This window comes from Colletotrichum paranaense (genome assembly GCF_030867605.1).
Source record: "Colletotrichum paranaense strain IMI 384185 chromosome Unknown Scaffold_1.1, whole genome shotgun sequence".
In the NCBI taxonomy this organism is placed as follows: domain Eukaryota; kingdom Fungi; phylum Ascomycota; class Sordariomycetes; order Glomerellales; family Glomerellaceae; genus Colletotrichum; species Colletotrichum paranaense.
This window is the reverse complement of record NW_026848959.1, coordinates 4,840,038-4,853,109: the sequence shown is the minus strand read 5'-3', so window position 1 is coordinate 4,853,109 and position 13,072 is coordinate 4,840,038. Positions and strand designations below refer to the sequence as shown.

The following is a 13,072-nucleotide window of genomic DNA, read 5'->3' as shown; positions in this document are numbered from 1 at the left end:
GCGCTCACCTACTGTGAAAACTCATCGTGGGGCCACGCCGCTGAAGCTCCCATCACTTTGCCACATCCCCTTGATTTCAACAATTTTCATCACCAAAGCTGGCCACCAAGCTCGATACATGATTTGTTTGTCTCTCATAAGACTTGGGCAGTATCGATAATCACCTCTCTACGTACTCATTGCTACTCAATCATAGAGCTGCCTACACTACAATTGCCCGCCCTTCCCGAAGCGCCACCCAAGCAACATCGCGCTACCACACCTTTGTGCATATTCAAAGACTCGCAAGGTCTCTGCGCTTGGTTCACTATGGCTCCCAAGAAACCCGGCAAAAGCCGCGAGGTCAACTGCAATGGTTAAACCTCGAGCGGCGGTCAGGGTAAAGTTAGCGGCAAAGGTGTCACTAAAAGCAAGGGCAAGAACCGACGCAATGAATCCAGGAGATATGAGAACGATCGCAAAGTCTCCGGAGGGACTTGAATATTGGCTAGCCGAGGAGGGACGGAAAGAAGAGGAAGCGAAGAGAAAGAATTCACAGAAAGCGAAGAAGGAGGCCGAAAAGGCTAAGGATTCGCGAATACAAGATGAGAGGGAATACGCGCAGCTTGTTCATCAATGGCACTCGACGGAGGCCGAACGTGGCAAGTTCGCGTTCCAAAAGTGTCTCAACCTCGACCGACAAGCAGTCGATCCAGCATCTCTACCTACATACTCACTTGAGACTTCCGTATGTTTCTCGCTTTGGTCGACCAACATGTGCCAGAACTGGGGTCTTGTCAACATCCACAACGGTGTTCTCTGTCTCGAATTCGACCACCTCGCCACGTTCCAAGCCGGCGGGCAGATGTGTAGAGGCACCATCAATTGGAATAAACGGCCGCTGAAGATCATGATGTTGCCATTTCCATATCCGGACGTGACGTATCCCCCCAAGTCGCAGGAAGTCTTTTCTCTTGCTTACACGGACGGCGCGGCTCTGGGCGGAATCCGCGATGAGCACTGTACAGCATACATATGTATCTACGACAGGGAACGATTGAGGTTGACCCTGCACAGGGAACTCATCAACCCGTCTGGCTTCGCCAGCAGATGGAAGAATCCTCACAATTTCACCACGGAATGGGCCAATATTTGGGGTCTAAGGATAGAGGCAGGCCAGGTCCAGAGCGCCCTGTCAGCCACGCCCAGCATTTTCAGGGTTCAACCCTCTGAACCATTGGAAAACGAGAACAGCTTTCCATCCGGCAACACTGGCCTTCGAAACGTGAAAACGGAGCACTTCGAAGAAGATCAAGTTTATGTTGGCGAAGAGGACCAGGTTCTTGTTAAAGATGAAGACCAGACTCTTGTTGACGAAGAAAACCATATTTCATTCCATGAAGTAGATCATGTCCCTGTTGGCAGAGGGGACAAGATTCTTGTTGACGAGGAAGACCACATTTCATTCCATGAAGAAAATCAGGTCTTTATTGATGAAGAAAGGGAGCAAGGGGAGGAGAAGAAGGAGGAGGAGGAAGGGTATGAAGAGGACAGCCATGAAGAAAGTTATCAAAAGGGCTATGAGGAAGATTACGAAGAGGAAGATTACGAAGAAGATAAGGATGACCCTGATGCGAAAGAGACCAATTCAGACTATGGGAATGAGCCGTACGATCTCGATGATATGAAATCTTGCCTCAAGGAACCGCCAATACAACGCCTAGGTGTGCCCGGATTCCCCGCCGCTTCTAACGTGGTGAGCTGGGGTGAGCATGGGTGAGCGGTGTGAGTGGGTAAGGAATCGGATTATGGGAACGAGGTCACTGTCACCGACAGTTAGATGATTACTAGCTTTCCGTAACGATTGTATGCCTGGGTAATGGTTCTTAGTACTGTGAAGTACGGCTTTACCAAATGAAGTTAAAGAGCTGTATGGGACTGCGGAGGCGCAGTCCTCTCGCCCAATGAAGTCATAACCCAACCTTGATTATGAGACTACTTGCTAGGCAGCAGCGCGGCGGTCAACGTTGCCTACACAATGTATCGTTCAGGGTGCCTGTTCAATTTGAAGTCAGCATTGGCAAGTCTTTGAGCGATCTTCAAACATCCACCGTCGAGACGATGTTCCTGCACTTTCCGGATCGCCAGAACCCCTTCGAGGACACGATAAAAGCGATGGGCGCTGCTCTGAACCAGGGAAAGTTCAAGAACTACGGCCTATCGAACTACTCTACCGCCGAGGTGCAGAAGGTTCTAGGGATCTGGAAGCAAAATGGGTACACCAAGCCCAGTGTGTACGAGGGCATTTCAAGCTATTGTGCGAGGAGGCGAGGAGGAGCTGTTTCCCCTATTGTGCAAGCATAACATGACATTTTATGTATACAGGTATATCATCGAGTATGTTTTTCAGGGAACTAAGTCTCACATCCTATCAGTCTCGCAGCTGGTGGCCTTTTCTCGGGGCACAAGGCTTCATCAGGCCGGTGGAAGAGTGACGTAAGTTTCAATACCATCGTAGTCTCACTTACTCTAACGAGACAACAGAATTTTATCGGTAAGGTATATACTTATATATACCAGAAACCTCTAGTTCGTCTTACGGTATCTACGATACTCAAGCTTATAGAGAAGTATAGCATTGGCGGATACGCAGCCGCTATGGAATAGATAGCATTCCATAGTAACTTAGATGTAGTATACGGCGATGCGATTATCTTTGGTATTTCCAGGGTGGAGCAACTCTACTCGACACTTGATGCACTTAAGGCTGGTCCTCTTCCCGAGGATCTGGCGGCTGCTATTACTACCTTCTACTCTAAAGTGCAGGGTGCCGAGCTTTCTTATCACCTCTAGAATGTATTCAACTCAATAGTGGTCCTATGAGGAGTTCATGAATATTTAGAATCTTGAGTTTTTTCGACCAATCTTGCATCATCTTGAACCAATGTCGTACCATTTCAACTATGAACCCTGCAGGCACATCCAACTTGGAAAACCGCTAGCAATCCAAATGAAATCTCGGCGCTATTTACTTATGTATAATGCTCGATCTGCTGATTGTTCTCCGTGCTATCTAATTTAGAAACTGCAACACGCATGTAGGACACGAATCCGTAACAGATCCGTTCTGGACTCGTTATTTATCCTATGCTGACACGAAATCGTGAATTTTAATCATTATTGGACCGTTTGGTTACTTCCGTGGGTTGAAGCATTTCTCTGGTTGGTTCACTGTTTCACTTGGTTACATCGTAAAGAATGCGGCGCCATGTAATCTCAGCAAGGCTTGACTCAATGAGGCTTTCCTCAAAGGAGCATCGTTGGTTCAATATGCCTCGCGGAAATGCGACAGCAGCGTCTGTCAGTGCCCCTTCCGGGCTCGCCGGCTTGTGCGGTTTCAGTTGACAAAGTAGTCGAGCGTCAACGCCTTCGTCTTCCCCGGGGTCTGCGGCGCGGGGGCCTTTGCCTCATGACCAGCTGACCAAATCATAGCTGTCTGAAGCATGGTAATAGGCGAGAAGGATCTGGGTGATAATCAAGTTGCATCCGCATCTAAGTATGAACCGCATCTAGATCCATGACAGAGTGGTCGGCAGAGGGCCAAGTTGCGCGTAAGGGGCGAGATAGATACTTCAAGCAGGCATATACGGAACGCGCTAGATGGCAGTAGGATGTAATACCTGCTCCTTTTCAATCTTCCGATCCTATTTGGTGCATGCAATCTTGTCAGAAGACTATATTTTCTAGATGTGTAGAAGCTACCTATGCTATCGTCTGACCTTGCATAGTGGCGTTACAGTCAAACTTGACAATGCATATCCTGCTCGTTGGATGACACATCTTAGAAACAACGAATCCTAGGTTTGAGTTTGGATCACGGATGCCTAAAGCGGACTCCTTGGCCGCTTGTATAGACAATTTTATATATCAAATCTTCTGCTTGCCATTAAACCATTGTACCTTTAAGAAGTAGGTAGTGAGTGCTAGCCTTCGTATTCTTCAAAGACCCACACATTAAAACTCATTATTAGTATCACTCGCATTTCAAACGATCCAACCTCCAGCATGCGTTCATTTGCTGTCTTCGTACCGGCGCTGCTCGCCTACTTCGCACTGGCACAGAGTCAGACCGATTCCGCACCCGGGAACACGGCCACCTCCGTCCCCGACCTCGCCTCTAAAATCGGCCCTTGTGCGGCCGGCTGCCTCACCAAGGTCATTGGACAAATCGGCTGTGGCAGTAACGATCTGAAGTGCCTTTGCGCTGATAAGGGAATCCTCCTCACCAGATTGGTGCTCTGCGGCTCGAGCGCCGGCTGTACGGTGGCAGACCTGTCTCGTGGGTCTTCCTTATGTCTTACATCTAATAATTCGTTTACAACCGAAGAACACTGTAGCTGACGTGGGAACATGGCTCCAATTAGGCGTCTCTGACGTTGTCAACCCGACTTGCAACGCCGTCAACCCCAACAACGACGATGACGAGGGAGATTCTATCAATGCTGCCGACCGTGTAAAGCGGAGCATGCCAGCGGCGCCTATTGCCGCGGCTGCTGCAGCCGCTGCCCTTTGAGGGGGCTGACCGGAGAGTGTTTCCTCAGTAGCATCATCACCTTGTGATGTCTAGTTGCTGGAGGTAATCTTGCTCCGCACCCAAACGGACAAGGAATCTTGTGCAAATCGACCATTTCCGTCACCATCAAAGACGTCACCAGAATCTTGCTAGATTTCTTCAAAATGAATAAAGACCATCCAGTTGCAGCCGGTTGCAAAGGTGACAATCCCTCGCAGGACTTCGAGAATTTGTGATCCGCTGTTACTATCGACGGCTGATCAGGAGGGCTACCGCTCGAGTTCATCGTGTGAAAAGTTCATCGCTAGGTACATCAGGACATGAAGAGATATGTGCTTGATTGACCTGCAAATCCTGCAGTTATACAAGTATTTACAGCTCGAACAGAACCTTTGACTCCGAGACATCCAGTCCGAATCCCAAAGGACCAGTCCCGAGGCGTGATATACAGAGAAGAATAAGATACACAGACATTGGAGTCCTAGCGACCAAGTCAAACCAACCTCCCTGAATTTTCTTCCCCGTGAACAATAACCAAAGAACATCTTTAGCAGCCAGACGTCTTGACATCAGTCTGCACGCAGATCTTCGGATCATCAGCCGCATTACCAGGCTCGCCACCGCCAGTGACGCCCTTTGAGTTCTTGCACACCGTGGCACCGCCAACGACGCAAGCGCCGTTAATGGTAACCTTGTCACCGAGGTTGCCGTTGTAGTGAGCCACCGTCTTGCCGCCGTCGACGTAGATGTTGTTGAAGACCGCAGTGCGAGCAGTCTGCTGCTTGCAGTTACCGCACGAGCGCCAGAACTGGCCGACGTTCTTTGCGTAAAAGTCAGAGACCTCGACCGTGCCGCCGCCGTTGTGCTGGAAAAGCTTATCGGGAGCGTCGCGGGCGCCGCCGCCCTTGACCGTGGAGGTGCCGCTGGTCTGGCGGAAGGTGGCGCCGTCTTCGCAGACCTTGTCCCACCAGCTGATTCTCATGTGTTAGTCTGTGGCTTTGGATCAAGATTTGTTGGACGTAAGATGATGACTTACACATTGACGAGGTTGCAGCTGCCCTGGCACTGAATACCCTCTCCAGCACCGGCTCCGATAATGACGTTGCTGAGCGTGGCGCCGTCGGCCAAGATGAAGGCGGCGTCCTTTTGTCCGCCCTCACTGCCCGTGCATGTGCTAGGGACACGGTCATAGAGCTTCATGCCGCCGTCAAAGTTGCCGGAAATAGTCTTCGCCGCGGAGAGATTCTCTGTGCCGGCGGGTGTCGGGAAGGTCTTTACGATGCTGCCACTGCTGCCGCTGCTGCCGCTGCCGCCGGAACCGCCGCCACCACCGGGGAGAGTGCCGTTGTTAGCTGAGCTGCCGCCTCCGGTGCTACCACCCCCACCGGAGCTGCCAGTTCCGGAACCACCAGATCCTGAACCAGAACCTGAACCAGAACCAGAACCAGAGCCTGAACCAGAGCCTGAGCCTGAGCCGGAACCAGATCCGGAGCCGCTGCCGCCCTTCTTCTTATCCTTGTTTTTGTCCTTGTTCTTGTCCTTGCTCTTATCCTTGTTCTTGTCCTTACTCTTATCCTTGCTCTTATCCTTTGCCTTCTCGGCGCTCGATCCAACGTCTGGAGTGTCCTCGCAAGTTCCATTGTCACCCGGGTTGGCATATCTGATCTCGACTCTAGCGGGACCTTCGACGGGCGCACCGCGGGGTTGTTGAGGCGCCATGACGGCGCGGGCGAGATGACCAATGCCTCCGACGTGTCGGCGGGCCGGCCGCTCGTAGCCATCTGGGTTGATGGGGTTCGCGGCAGCCAGTGCGGCAAGGGAGAAGAGGACCAGCCGGGACGCCATGTTGATGATGGTGTCGGTGAAGGGGGTGGTCTTTAGGGGGTTTAAGATTGATGTTGTTGATAGTACCAGACTTTGTGTATGAGAAAAGAAAGAAACACAAGTAACTACAAATGAGATAAAACAGTGAGAGTATGTAGGAGAAAAGGTGTGTGTTTGAAGGAGGGGAGTGAAGAGAATGTTTGTTTGGCGATGAGAAGCCTGATGTGGAGAGAAGATCTGCTCATAAACGGAGGACGAAGAAGACTGTCTTATATCTTGTCTTGAGGCTCACCAGCGTCGCGTAGTCAATGGCTTTTGAACCTGGTTGTTCTTCGCATCTGAGCATGCCCCTGTGCTCTGTAAATTGCAAAGTGATTTAGTATGGAGAAACCTCACCGGTAGCCCACCTGCAGATACAAGCCAAGATGTTTGGATATATTCGACGACCGCCTAGCCCTCTCCACAATCTTGCGTATATTGATGAGATCAGCAAGAGAGAACAGCTTTTTGTGCGAGAGGTGGGCCAGTACTCTCCCTCTTCTTTTACGGAATGGACGGACATTTGATGTGTTCAATCGGTCAGGGTCACAGCTTCATTGCCCCAAAAAGGACATGGACCGGCGGCATCTCTCAACGGTAGGCACAAGAGAAGGAAGTGACAGTCACAAGACAGTTCGAACTGGTCAGTGTTAGCAAGAATGTCAAAGTGGAACTCATTCAGGAACAGCTATGCAATATGGGTCGTCTGGTATAGATTCGACCGTCCGGGATGGCAGCTCCAGCGGGAGATGATCCGAGAGTTCATCCCGCCTGCGTGGTTGGCCATTACCTAGTATAACCTACAGTTTGGCTGTGGACCGCAGTAAAAAGAAAGATTAACATAAGGCCAAGGTGGGAGAGCGGAGGCGGGTTAATTGCACATCATATGTCAAACTGCCTAATGGTCTGGGCATTTTTGAGTTTGTAGCCCTTTGGGTGGCCGGATGGTCTTGGCCTCTTTGAGATGCTTTTGCTGCTTTTGCTGCTCGCCTCCAAGGTTCATGTCAAGTAAGAGTTGACGTTCCTGACAGGCTGACAGGTCTTTCTAGAAGAGGGGAGGGGGACCCCTCATAGGTGGCGGGGTTGCTTGAGCCAATCTACTTGACTCCTATCCGGTCAAGGGGTCAAGGTCGGGCGAGCCGATTAGTCTACGGATCCCGGAGATCTCGGGGCGGGCACGGGGACGGTTGCTATCCGTGCGGATGAGGGCGTCTTGTCGGGTTTCCTCCAGATTAAGGCAAAGCTCCATGCTACGCTGTCCGTACATGATGTTGTTAACTGATCTCTCTCCTGTTCGGAGTCTCGGTTGTGCGGAGCATGCCTGGGGTTGCGGGAGGCCCTCTTCTAGTATCCGCCTGGCTGGGCTCAATGCGACCTTATTTTGAGGCTTAAAGAGTCGCCGAGACGGGCTTATTTCTATTTTCAACGACGAAGGAAGGTTTGATATTGGCGATGTAAGATGCTCGACATCGTTTGTCGCTCACTCAAGAGCACGGAGTCCTCCCGAAGGTTGCTTGTTTGCCTCACTATTAGAGTTCAATCACGTAGTGTAAGGTAGCAAAACTCTGATTTCCCGCCCCGAAAGACTACTCTTTGGGACCTGATCTGCAACTCAGGGGGGCAGTGAGTTGGAGCGGGCAGCAAGCGCAAAAAATCCGCTGACTGATGCATCTTTGTGATAGAGTTCAGGCCGCCAAGAAACGCTTTGCGCGCCAAGACACCACAGACTCATGCGAAAGCAGCCCACGGGGCAATGATTTTGTTCCTGTTGACTCGCGAAAAGAACCGTTCAATATGTGCGAGACTCCCACCTCACAAGTCTGAGAAAATAACGAGACAAACGGCGAAATGATGTGCAACTGATTCAAAGGAGTTGAGGGCCCATCGTGACGTCTGCGGAATTGAGTTTTGCGCTGCGGTGTGGTGCACTTGCGCTTTCGCGTTCAAGCTCATGCACCAGCAGTACCCCAGAACGGCTTCATGTCCGTAATCCCACAACTGACGCACACTGACATACACATGGTAACTCACACAAGCTTCCCGCGAAAGTTCGAGACTAGAACGACTCGTCCCAATGGGCAATGACCTCCGGTCTCCCGTCAGTCTCCCGTTGTGTTTCTGAGCCAGAGAACCGCGGCTGGTGGTAAGTACGTTTGAGGTAGAGCTATAGCTATTTTTAAACTTTGATAGTAGTAGCCTGCAACCGCAACCGCAACTGCAACCTCGCACCTGGGACGCAAAGACACATGGCAGTGCTGGGTAGTGGAGCAACTTCGAGTGACCCATAGAACATCAGACTTGACTGTGTCCCATCAATACGACTTACATCAGACCAAGACATGGCAGCACGTGGGCACCCGCCTTCATTACCTCATGAAGAAGCAGTCTAGTTGCGCCGCGGGTGCCGAGTACGCCGCACCGCATGTACAATCCTGGACCAGCGTGGCCGTTAGTGTCAGGTTCGATATGATACCATTGACATTTTATGAACGTGCGCCCCGAAAGCCAATGCCGTGTCTGTGAAGCTTGGCCAAGCCAAGAGAAACTGATCAGACTTTAATGATTGGGAGGTGAAGTCCGAAATTTGTTGATGCTTTGAATAAAACTTTGTTGCGTAGTATTAATTATGAGTACTATGTACCTTAGACAAGTAAAACACGGAGGTATCTGAGCCGACAGCGCTTGCTCTCGTGCCATCGTTGATAGCGCTATCGCGGACCACGCTTGCTTCAATCTCAGATCTGGGTATCATTCGTAACTCCTTGGACCAAACAAAATTCCCACTCGGCGATAGTCGGCGACCGACTAGACCATGTCCTCGCCAGAAGGACGCCAGTCGCCTCTCAAGTGGTGTAATGCTACCGCCTTACGGGGCACACCAACACCTCGCGTATCCCTACTGCCGCTGGTGTACCTTGTCCTGCTAACCATTCTGTCAAGACCAGTTTTCTTTTCCTCGCGTCTCTTACCCCATCCGGCCTTGCGTGTGACCACCGCGCCATTCTCTCCGATAGCCTCGAGGTTGAAGTCCAAAGGCATCTTGCGGTGGAGGGGAATATGATTGATACGCCAGTCCCAAACGGCGGCGTAGGTCATTCTGTACGACGAAAAGGCAAAGATAGTCCCGATGATGGCGCCCGCCAGAACGTCGTACCAGTTATGGGACTGGTCGACCGTTAGGGAGCCGCCGACCAGGGTAGCGAGGAGGATCGGAGCGTATACGAGGACAAGCTTCCACATGGGCGTGTGATGGTTCGAAAAGACCTTGAACTTGGCGTTAAGATAGAGATACAGAAACACCATGCCCGAGAACATTGCAGTCGTATGCCCCGAGGGAAAAGATTCCATCGCGTTGGAGAGCGTGCCGTCCATCTCCCTGGTGCAGATATCCGACGTCCACATGATGCCTCCATAGCCCGTCCCGTCCAGGCCTGTTGCGTTCCCGCCCGGTTGGGAGGCCTTGCTAATGTCGGGTTGGCAGACTTCGAGGAAGTTAGGACGCAGGCCGCCGATAAGCCACTTGATCATGACCTGGAAGACAGTGGAGCCGATGACGGAGTAGAGCAGGCCCATGATGCCGTTGTTGATGTCCCAGAAGGAGCGCACCCTTATCTGGCAGAGGAGAATGGAGAGGATGGGCACGCCGATGCCGAGGGCGGTGGCGGCGTGACTGGGGATGTACTGCGGGATGTGCGGGTACGCGAATTGGGGGTAGACGACCTCGCCGTTGTCAAATGTGACGGGGAACGTTCGGTGTGCTGGCGGGTGCGCTCTGAAGACCTGGATATGTGGTGTTAGCTGAATGTCAGAGGTCGGATGCGAGGTAAGGTGTGTACCACTAGGGCGATGACTCCCATGATGATCATGGTGAGGATGTCTAGCCATGTCACCTTGAGCCAGAGCATGAAGGGCGGCCGGTGAGCCATGCTGTAGTCTTTTCCATGCCAGTGATCATTGACCCTTGTCTCCTGGCTACTTTTGCGATGTGTCGGAAGGGTCGTGGTGTCTTGCCGACGACGTGCGAAAGGGTTGAAGCGAGCCATCTTAAGAAGCAATGTTGCTCTTAAGGTCTGAGGATAGATCCTATTAGGTGATACTCGGGACCAGGAGGGGAAGAGGATGGTGGTTTATCCACCGAAGTGAGTCTTGACGATATCCTGATGGAGTTCTCTCAACCAAAATATCATGCGAAAGAGAAAGACGAGGTTGTTGCCCAAGCAGTGAAGGGGGAAACCTCCAGGTAATATGCCAAGCGTGCTTTCTCACCATCACCGCCATGTTCATCATATCCTTGGCAGCTGCATCACCACAAACAGGCAATACGTAGTGCAAGTCGTACTTGACAGAGGCAGACAACACACACAGAGAGAGCACAGAAACAACACATCGCTAAAGAGAGCCAAGAGACTCGAGAGTCCAGGCGCGACGACGCGCTGCCAAGCCACTTCCCGTCCCTCTTGACGTCACCGAGAGTGCGACGGTGTAACTCTCGACGGGCCAGACAGCAGCGCGACACTCGCCAAAGGCGCAGTTTTGGGGGCAGCTGGGGGCTGAACTAAAGTTGATGACAGGGGTCATCTGCAGCCCTCGGAGATTCAAAGCCACTCAAGGCCTGCCAAAAAGGCTTGGCTGATGCTGTTTCGTCCCAGCCACAGCAAGAAAAAACCAAGGCGCATGCCCTGGCTTTTGTTGGAATGAGGAATTGTGTCGTATGGACGGAAATGAAGCTTTGGGGAAACTGTCTTTCCTTTTGCGCTAAAAGGTAATGGTATAAGGATTGAACGGAGTATGGTCGGCAACGTAGAGGGTTCGGGGCATGCGATGTGAAGGCGGCCCGTAGCCGCGATTCTCTCATTCAATCTTTGATCCTTTATTCAGAGTCTCCGAGGTATGAGATTGGACGGTCCTATTCAACGCATGTCTGAGTAGTCTACTGAAGAAAGATTTTCCGTCGGTTTTAGACACTCCAAGCCACGATGTTGTCTGCAACACAATCCAATCAACTTGGATCATTCTCCTACCAACCTGAAGAGCAATCTTTTGATATATTCGGCTTTCACTCTGTCAGAGACTGTCTCTTCGGGAGTCAACTACGCTCTTTGTCCTCTGACAAGACAAGCAAAGTAGACTCTTGCAAATTTGGCAGAGCAAGGGTGCATCTCGCGTCAGATCATACCGCCCCCTGTTCCCGGCCCCTACATGTACCTTCGCTACGTTATGTCTGGCATGGCGCTTACCCCGTCGACTGGGGAACAGTCCCAATATGAATGTCTCCATGTTTTCTTCAAATGCGCTCTGAGCTAAGGTGACGTTTACGGCAAACGGGGAATAAAGGATATATTATCAAGTTGAGCACTACTTTTCTCATGATCACCTACGTACTCAAGATAGACGAGTACGCACTTGAATATAAGTTTGCCAGTTTGCAATCGAGCCGATAAGGCGCGAACATAAAGAGTTCCTGTCACGTTTACTTCTTAGCTAAGTTCATAGCCCAGCTCTGAATCCATCTGCAGTCATGAGGCCTTCGAACTGAGGGTTGAGGTTGTTGCTTTTAGGTGTCTGGCCACATGTTCCTAGCACCAACTTTCATGTGGGAGCAGAACAATCAGTCTAGTACCACACACCAACAAATAGCAGGCTTTCAAGAAGACTTCTCAGAATTCAATACTAGTCGTATTTCAGTTATATGCTAAGTGCGCTTTTAGCATCGTTGTATGCAATTACTAAGTGCACCTATGACTTACACGTGCGAGCACGATGCATCCACGAAATTCAATCTGATTCTCGGAACCACAACATCCTAACGCACAACGCAGCCTAAATATCATACCTTCACCTCCTCCTTCGCAAAAGCCGTCCTCTTCATCAAACTCTTCTCATCCTCACCAGCCTCAAACCTCTTGACCATCTCCTCAGGGTCGAACCTCGGCCCCCTGGGATCCTCTCCAAACTCCGCGCTCATCATGTACGCAACAGCATCCTCCTTCGTCACGAAGACATCTACTTGCGTCTCGATCTTGCCGCCATCCGGATCGCGGTAGTACATACTAGTCGACATGCCGTGGTTGACGCACCAAATAGGTTCAATGCCCAGATCTCTGCGAGCCTTGTAAGACTGCAGCAGGTCGCCGAGAGAGTCAAAGGTCAGGGCGAAGTGGTCCATGCCGACGGTGTTGTCCTGTCGCGGGACGGCGGTGGGGTCGTTGAGGATGGCGAGGCGGTGGTGCTCGTGGTCCCATGTGAGGAAGGTGATGAGGGGGCTTGAGGCGGTGATTTTTGCATCGAGGAAGGTTTGGTAGAAGGAGACTAGCTTTTCGGGGTTGGCTGTGCGGAGGACGAGGTGGGCTAGTTCGGAGGGTTTGCAAACTCCGGTGGAGGCTTTGATCGCCATGTTGTCGTGTTGTGTTGGTTTGCTGTGAAGGTATTCCCACGGTGGATCTAGGGATGTAGATGATGTTTGGAGGATCTGCGGATGGATGGTCCGGGGAAATCGAGAGTGAGATTTGGTGTGGGGTAGCTCGATATTTAGATTCTACCTTACCTTAAGCTGAGAGTGCACGACACCCGAAGGAGCTGATCCATCGTCATACCTTTGTGGAACGTAGTCAGTCTCGTGGCTCGCTCAGTATAGCTCCATGTCTGCTTACGAATAGC

The 13,072-nt window shown here is 51.3% G+C and overlaps 5 protein-coding genes across 5 annotated transcripts; 2 read left to right on the top strand and 3 right to left on the bottom strand.

Moving 5' to 3' along the window:
* Window positions 1-430: 430 nt before the first annotated feature.
* Window positions 431-2,832, top strand: CPAR01_01679 (aflatoxin B1 aldehyde reductase member 2; the record flags this gene model as incomplete). The annotated part of the gene is made up of 5 exons (XM_060485968.1): window positions 431-1,755; window positions 2,031-2,273; window positions 2,415-2,475; window positions 2,524-2,533; window positions 2,675-2,832. 5 exons carry the CDS (start codon window positions 431-433, stop codon window positions 2,830-2,832), a joined length of 1,797 nt encoding a protein of 598 aa, XP_060356825.1.
* A 1,212-nt stretch (window positions 2,833-4,044) lies between these two features.
* Window positions 4,045-4,552, top strand: CPAR01_01678 (uncharacterized protein; the record flags this gene model as incomplete). The annotated part of the gene is made up of 2 exons (XM_060485967.1): window positions 4,045-4,318; window positions 4,377-4,552. 2 exons carry the CDS (start codon window positions 4,045-4,047, stop codon window positions 4,550-4,552), a joined length of 450 nt encoding a protein of 149 aa, XP_060356824.1.
* Window positions 4,553-5,099: 547 nt separating this feature from the next.
* Window positions 5,100-6,397, bottom strand: CPAR01_01677 (pectate lyase; the record flags this gene model as incomplete). The annotated part of the gene is made up of 2 exons (XM_060485966.1): window positions 5,100-5,523; window positions 5,589-6,397. The coding sequence occupies 2 exons, from the start codon at window positions 6,395-6,397 to the stop codon at window positions 5,100-5,102; spliced, it is 1,233 nt and encodes a 410-aa protein (XP_060356823.1).
* A 2,823-nt stretch (window positions 6,398-9,220) lies between these two features.
* On the bottom strand, window positions 9,221-10,458 carry CPAR01_01676 (PAP2 superfamily protein; the record flags this gene model as incomplete). The annotated part of the gene is made up of 2 exons (XM_060485965.1): window positions 9,221-10,195; window positions 10,252-10,458. The coding sequence occupies 2 exons, from the start codon at window positions 10,456-10,458 to the stop codon at window positions 9,221-9,223; spliced, it is 1,182 nt and encodes a 393-aa protein (XP_060356822.1).
* A 1,784-nt stretch (window positions 10,459-12,242) lies between these two features.
* Window positions 12,243-12,809, bottom strand: CPAR01_01675 (glyoxalase/Bleomycin resistance protein/Dioxygenase; the record flags this gene model as incomplete). Its single annotated transcript, XM_060485964.1, has 1 exon — window positions 12,243-12,809. The coding sequence occupies one exon, from the start codon at window positions 12,807-12,809 to the stop codon at window positions 12,243-12,245; it is 567 nt and encodes a 188-aa protein (XP_060356821.1).
* Between the last annotated feature and the right edge of the window lie 263 nt (window positions 12,810-13,072).